The sequence below is a fragment of the Frankliniella occidentalis genome, unplaced genomic scaffold, assembly GCF_000697945.3.
Source record: "Frankliniella occidentalis isolate FOCC.00 unplaced genomic scaffold, Focc_3.1 Scaffold9, whole genome shotgun sequence".
Lineage (NCBI taxonomy): Eukaryota > Metazoa > Arthropoda > Insecta > Thysanoptera > Thripidae > Frankliniella > Frankliniella occidentalis.
Window position 1 is genome coordinate 458,961 of NW_026267139.1, and position 7,605 is coordinate 466,565.

At 57.5% G+C, this 7,605-nt stretch overlaps 2 protein-coding genes across 2 annotated transcripts in view; one reads left to right on the plus strand and one right to left on the minus strand.

Moving 5' to 3' along the window:
- The first annotated feature begins 5,363 nt into the window (after positions 1-5,363).
- Positions 5,364-7,289, plus strand: LOC113202713 (uncharacterized). The gene is made up of 4 exons (XM_052275999.1): positions 5,364-5,930; positions 6,184-6,394; positions 6,480-6,776; positions 7,024-7,289. The coding sequence occupies exons 1-4, from the start codon at positions 5,654-5,656 to the stop codon at positions 7,076-7,078; spliced, it is 840 nt and encodes a 279-aa protein (XP_052131959.1). The 5' UTR covers positions 5,364-5,653; the 3' UTR covers positions 7,079-7,289.
- LOC113202712 (protein mono-ADP-ribosyltransferase PARP16) overlaps positions 7,286-7,605 on the minus strand; it is a gene marked incomplete in the record, with an annotated part of 18,030 nt that continues 17,710 nt past the window's right edge. The window contains 1 exon segment of the mRNA XM_052275990.1: positions 7,286-7,525.

The following is a 7,605-nucleotide window of genomic DNA, read 5'->3' on the forward strand; positions in this document are numbered from 1 at the left end:
GGGGGAGCATTGTGTGACCGGCTTGTTGTTGTTGGGGTCCTGCTGCTGGGTATGTCGGGTGCACCGCGTGCCCTGCTCGATAGCGATCCCTTTCGCGGCCGCAGCGCCACACGGAAAACTGCGTGTCCCCGCCGTGCCTGGAAGAGGAAGCGGGGGTGTTGGCGTTAGCGTCATTAACACTGTGAACACTGTTTCGTTGAACCATTATTCCTCTGCTGCAGGTAAGGGTTCGAAGCCCTGGAAAGTTTCCGGAAAATTTCAGGAAAAGACGGTAAAATTTCTGGGGGAAAATTTAAAGTTTCCCAAACTTTGGAAGTTTTCCGTTATTTTCCGGAAAATTTTGGAAATTTCCAACCCTAGCTGCAGGGGGGAAAGGGCACACAACACTGCTCACCACTCACTCACACATGCGCGCGCGCGCACACACACACACACACAAACAGCCTGTGGTGCGATTCGGACAAGAAGAGAGGTTAAGCCCAGGACCACTTTCTAAGTAGTGTCGTCCCCTTCTCCTCACCTTAGGCCCCGGTGCGACGCGCGTCACACTCGAAGGGCGCAAGTGCGCGCGCCGGCTAGACGACGCCTAGAGCGCGCGAGGAAGTCGGCTGACCCGTCGTGGTCCCCTCCGCCCCAGACCGGCCCGCAGCGCATCGGTGTTGTGTAGACTGTGGTGGTGGCCCCTTTACATACAATCCACACAAGCGTTCAAACCAGAGAGAAAAAGAGAGAGAGAGACGGTTTATGGGGAAAATAAAGTGTGCGTGAAGAGTGGGGAAGGGGGGTTCTAGAGACAGGCTGCCGTGTAACAGGATCCCTATTATTGGAAATATACCTACACTCTATCTACAACTAATTTGTATGTTACTGTAGCGTGAAACATATTGACAATAGGACGAAGGAAAAAAACAAGACAAAGCACGTTGTGACTGGGCAGTGTGACAATTTCGCGGCTTTCGACCACTGGGCCTAACGTTCGACGCTCGGTATTTCCGGTCAGGTCGTTCGTCCCTTAAAGGGCTTGCCCCCCCCCCCCCCTCCCCTTTCCCCTCATGGCATGGGCTCAGCGACACACTGGAGGCACGCGCGCAAGGCTTGCCACCGGCCTGCCCACCATGCCCACCCGAGCCCACCTGGCGGCCCGAGAAAGGACACTGTCCAGAAACAAAGGCAACAAGTTCAAATCCACCAAACTGTAAATCGAAACTGTTCAACCATCTATTCGCGTAGCGTTTTCGTTCCTTTAATTGTGCATTTCAAAATTTGTTCGGGAACGTGTGAACGTCCCACGACTGGCTGGGCCGACAAAGTAATAAGCGCACCAGTCCCCGACACACAACCGGCTCAAAACCGGAATGTGGATACATTTCGGTTTATAAAAAAATGACTTAATTAATGATGACGTTTTATGATCCCCCGACGGACTCTATCTGGGGCTCCACGGCGGCGCGGAAGGTACTTGGTCCTCATCGATTGACGTCGAGCAGCCAGTCGTTCGGGGCCGCCGTCGTCGTCTGCCAGGGTCGTTTACGGGCTTCCACGCCGCTCCATCAGCCGGCTCGCATTACAAGATGAGTGTGCGTCGCCCGGATAAGCAGCATCTTCTCCCCGGATCTGGCGGCGGCGGCGCGTGGCACGCGAGCTGATGAAGGCGTGCAGGGGCTAACTACGAGGGGTCCTTCACTATAAATGCTAGTGTACACCGATTTTTCTGTTTTTCTTGATTTTTTCATATTTTGCTAATTTTGCTGATTTTTCTGATTTTTTCTGACTTTTCGTTGATTTTTGTCTCACTTTTCATGATTTTTTTATGATTTTTTCATGTTTTTTCCATGATTTTTTCATGATTTTTTCATGATGTTTTAATGATTTTTTGTGATGTTTTCGTTATTTTTTCGAAGGGTGTACACTGATTTTTTTGAGTGAAGGACCCCTCGGCTAACTATTTTGTGCCGCACCGACGCGGTGGGAGCGGCGACTGTTGGAGGAAGCAAAGGGCGATTGTACCCGGAGTGAAGCGCTGTGGGGGCAACAGCACCAGAGGGCTTTCGGGAAGGAAGGTTGACATCGCTCTGGTGTTCCGCCGCGCCGCGCCCCGCCCCACCTCGCCCTGTCGCGGATGCAGCCTAACCGGTTGAGTTGCCCATCGCGCCGTGCGGACAGACAGATACCAACGAGCACCCCCCCCCCCCCCGCCGGGCCAGGCTCCAGCACGATCAGCAGCGGGACCACGTCGACCTGCTTGCCGCCATTCACTATGGGATGTTACGTTATCGGATCCAAACATTTCTTTTGACCCAAAGAGAAGGCGGTCTTCGGCTCAAACCGTTTGAGTGTAGCGGGTCGCGATATAAAATCGAAATTTAGTTCAGAAAGCAGAGGATGGGTGGGTGCAAGATGCGTCACATAGTATATCTTGCGCGTGATCCCTGCTCTGCCAATGGGCCCCCGCCCCAGCCCGGCCCGCCCACCCAATTGGTCATGCTGTACCGCAGAGCCGGCGTGTCGCGCGGGTTTGCCTACCCTCGCTGACCGCGGCGCCTCGCGGCCCCGCGCGTGGGTTCGCGACCCCCGCACACGCGCGACTGCACACGCGGTGAAGCCGGTCGCTGCAGAAAAGGAGAACAGAAAAACGCGCCTTTCCGCGAGAAGTACCCCCGAGCTGTTCGATTGCGAGCGGGGGGAGTAAGCCATATTCTTCGGGTGACGTGCTTTTCGCCGCAACGGTACTCATGTGCGAGAAAAGTGTGTGTGTGGGGGGTGGGCGGCACTAAGATCGACGACGCGCCAAAGGGAATGACGTCGGTGACGACCTCGCAGTGCACCGGAACCGACCGGAACGACCCGGCTCTCTCTCCCTCTCTCACCGCTCCCCGCAAAGTAGTTCACGATATAAACAATAACGCAGAGCTCAGCACACACGCGCTCGCCCGCCCACACCGCTCGGGACGGCCCGGCCCCGGCCCGGCGAGCAGGCCCGTACGGGCGCTGTTCGCGCTGGACGGCGTACACGCGCGCACCCGCCGCCGTCGGTGTCGTTGTTGTGGCCACACACCTCCGCGATGACCTCCATGGGAGGCTCCCTCGCCGCGCTCGGCTGATGCACTACTATACGCGGGCGTGAGCGCGGCGCGCCGCCGTCGCGTCGCCGGGGAGTGCGTGTCCAGATTGGAGTGTGAATCAGTAATGAATCTAACGGGGATACGAGAGCCCGCCTGGAGGACAGGGCGCTGTGCTGTCCACTAGCCCGGCGGACAGCGGCCGCCGGGCTGTCCCGGCGGCGGGCCTGCGCGTCCACCAGCACCGCGGGGCCGCCGCCGTGCTGTCCCCGCGCCGGGTCGCCGGCGGCGGCGGGCCTGGCGCGTCGCCAGTCCGGCGGGGCTCTGCCACTGTATGCTGGGCTTGGGATGGGACACTACTCGGACACGCGGCCCGTGCAAACGATAAGTTCGCTATCGGGGTGGTGGGGTCGTAGCAAAGTTACCCAGACAAGCAAAAGAAAAAGTTCTATAAAGATTGCTGTAGGGGAAAAGCGATGTTTGCTGAAATAGTAAACACTCATCAGCAGTACGGAAGCGCGCCGGCCCCAGGACGGTCTGTGGGCCGAGCTCCGTCCACCTGCAACGTCTCGAATCTCGAACACATGGACTCGCCGACGATACGCGCCCGTTTCGCTCTTCTTGGACGACGATGACGACGACGTCCGTTCGATACCGTTACAGTCGCGCACACTCTGTGGGTCGCCTTCCCGGACGGCGTGTTCCCGGTGTTCCGGGTGTTCCAGGTGTTCCGGGTGTACCGCCCGCCCGCCCGCCCGCCGCGACACATGCCCGCCATCCATTAAACATCAAGCAGCAGCAGCCCAAGCAGTGCGCCGGTGTGGTGCGGACGAGGAGCAGCAGCAGGAGAATGCGCGCTCGCGCGCGCGCGCAGCCCGCGAGCCGGCTCGTCTCCTGGAGTTTGCCTCCTGCGTCACTCGGTGCGGCGGCGGGGGAATTCCAGGCCAGCGTCGTCGTCGTCGCCCCCCTGGCTGCAGGTGGCAGCCTCTCCAGCTCGCCCCAGCCCAGCGGCCCTAGGCAGGCCGCGGCGGCGTCGATCTTGGCGACGGCGTTGATCTAGCTCCTTGATGCGTTATCTGGGTGAGAAATGATGGCAGGCACGTCAGTTTGACGTAAGATTGATGACCATTAGGTGAACAGATTGACATCAATCTTGCGTAAACGTTAACATATGCCCGTTTCCTTCTTCCTTAGCGTACGTCCGCTGCTGCTGCTGCTGCAACTGGCTGGTGTGATCGCGATGCACAGATAGCGTCTGTCTAGTAGCTCTCCATTACTAGGCTACCGATCACGGTCATGGGCAGAACTGGGACATTATATTTGTCTTAGAATTTTACGCTGATTGTGTAAAGTAAAAGAAAATCTCAAAACCAAACCGATTTTCAAAAATATGATGAAAGATCAAGACTTTAATGGCCCGCGTGATATGACGTCAACTCGACAAGAAAAAATGGACGTGGCCAAAACGACCTACATTATTTACGTTTGGCTCGGCCACGCCGACGACGACATGCCGAGCTCCCGTCCGCCGGCATGTCAAAGAAGATGGACTAGCGGCAGGGGGAGCAGTGTTTTGCGAGGGAATCGTCGAGCCGGTCTGTGTGTGTGTGTATGTGCGTGTGTCTGTCTGTCCGAGTCCTTCGCGGGCGCGGCTCCCGGACGGCCCTCCATCGCGTCAGCCGCTTCTTCGGCCGATGGGACAAATTGGAAACATGTCAAGGGGGCACCTGTGCGGCAGTGGCAGGGGAGGGGAGGGGAGGGGGGCCAGGGGGTTACGAACAATACCAAACAGAATGAGAATGGCGACGACGTTCCGACCGGCGCCGGAGGCGTCGTCTCGACCGGCGGCCCGGCGGGCACCCGCAAACCCACCTGGGGGGACTGGGTTAGGACGAGAATACCTTATGTATGGCGTCTGCAACCCGGGGGACGGGTGCCGACAACTGCCGGAACGGTGGCGTTGTCTGGGGGGGTGCCCCCCCCCCCCCTCGCTCAATCCCACCGTCCAAAGATGAAGCCGCGCTCCATACATATTTCCTCAACGTGATCAGACGACCAATCTGCGCCAAACGAATAACCCGGTCCCGGTACTTTAGCGAGGAGGGACAGTCGTATAATTTTGGCGAAAAGCTCCTGGTGTGTAATTGTGAACGGGATCGGGAAGGGGAGGGGAGGGGCCGGGCGGGGAAGAGCGGGGGGACTGAGCGCCCCGGTCGGTCGGGGCGCCCTCCTTGGCATGCATGTCGGTTAAATGTATACATCATAAAATATTATTATGAAGAGGTGTGAGAGAGGCGGCTTGTCGCCAGCGTCAGGACCGGCGGCAGGTAGCCGATAGGAGCGAGCGCCGGTTCCCGTCTCTTGCCTGCGCGATGCGCCCACGGTCGGCGGCCGGGCCACCGCCCCGCAGCGAAGCGTCATGCGTTGCCTACCTCCCCGGCGGCGTCCAGCGTGCGTCCTCGCGCCTCAGCCGCAGGACACCGCCGGGCGACTGGCGAGGACACTACTTCCTGGTGTACTGAAACGCTCGCACTGAACCTCCGCATCATTGGTGTTTCCCGGTTTGTTGCAGACTGGACGTGCCGGCCGCCGCCATGGCCCGGACACTGGCGCTGGTCCTGGTGGTCGCGGGGCTCGCGGCGAGCGTCGGCGGCGACCACCGTGAGCAACAGCAACAGCAGCAGGGTCAGCAGCAGGGGCACGACGCGGCGCACTCGCGACAGAAGCGCCTCCTCTGGGTGACCAACGACGGTCGGCTCGCGCTGCCGCCGGGCACCGCCCTGACCATCACGCCCACCATCAGCATGCCCTTCGTGCGCTACCCGCCCGACGGCTTCCTCTCCAACATGTCCATCAGCCTGCCCTTCACCAGTGAGTGCGGCAGCAGCCCAGCGCAGTCTTGCGTCGGAATAGGAATTTTGTTCTTCCCATAGAGTACTTTGGATAATTTTTTTTCGTAATCTCGCAAAATTTTTGTAAAGAGTTTTATTTTTATTTTTTTTCTGGGAATGTTTTCTATTTTCTTCTGGAAAAGTTTGTTGTACTTTTTCCGGGAAAAAAATCGGGTTTTTAACTAACCTTACGCGCCGGAAACGACCTTGACCTGTTGCTGTTGTTGTTGCAGTCGTGTTCGACAAGCTGGGCCTGACGGACAACGAGAACCCTTACGGCGTGCTGCCCGCCATCCTGGGCCGCTCGCTGTCGCGGACGGCCGGCGAGGTGGTGGCCGACTACATCGGGGAGCTGCTGTCGCACCGCAGGACGACCCGGGAGGCCGGGTCGCCAGCGCCCGTGCCGCAGCAGCCGCCGGGGCTCAACCTGCACGGCGGCGAGAGGTAAGACGAAGACGCCGCCGTCGACTGTTGTGTGGCCCTGCTCCCCGACGTCGCCGCCGCCAATGTCCACCCGTTTTGGCCGCAGGGCGCTGCTGTACGCCGTCGTCGAGGACCTGCTCGACAACTTCGGCATGGACGGCAAGGCGTGCTTGCTGCGCGCCATCTGCGAGGTGCACGGCCGCTCGGCCGAGTCCCTGCGCAGCCTCGGCGTGCTCGGCGAGATGCTGCGCCTCTTCCTCACGGCCAGCAAGTCGCCCTTCGCCGTCCTGCTGCCCGAGTACGTGCAGGCCGAGCGCGCCGGCGCGGGCGACGGCGAGTGCTGGCCCTACTTCCGGGACTGCCCCAAGTCCATTTTCCGGCCGCCGAGGAAGGATATGTACACGTGAGTAACGCGTGCACGAGTGTGATTGGAATCCCTGGAAAGTTTCCGGGAAATTTCCAGGGAAAATGGAAAATTCCCCAGACTTCCGAAATTTTCTGCTATTTGCAGGAAATTATCGTGATTGTTTCAGAAATTTTCCGGAAAATTTTGAAAAATTTTCGGAAAATTTTGGAAATTTCCAACCTTACGCACGAGCTCGCTCGTGGGCTCGTGATACCCGTCGCTAATCGCACTCCTCTCTTCGCAGAGCCGACGCCCAGCCCGACGGAGGCCAGGAGCTCCGCGACAACGTCGTCATGTAGGAGGTCGCTGCCGAGCTCGCCCCCTAGTCCACGGACACTAGTCTAGTCATTCCCCCCTCCCCCTCCCCCTCGACCCACAAGAGTACCACCGTAGTCTAGGGACTTGAAATCTCCAAGTCTCGAGGTGTAAATAAAACTGATGATGTGACGATGTAGTAGTTCTTAATGTAAGGGCAAATAAATCTGTTAGCAATAAAGACATAGGACTGAATTTGGTTGATGTCTGCATCGTAATTTATTTTTACTATCTGTCATTCTTTCAGTCCGATCGACGCCATTACAGGCAAAAGTCGTAGTCAATATTATTTTTTTCTTAGAAAACAGACATTTTCATATTTTTTTGTTTACAATTTTCCAAGAATGGTAGTTCTACCAAAACTTGTGGGCCAGCTGTCTATTGGCACCAGAGGTGAAATAATTTTTCCAAGACATCTTTCTATTTTTGACATTAAGACCACAAGACAGGTAAGCTGTATATAATAACAGTAAAGTAGCATAAAAAAGCTAGATAAAAAATATATAATAGA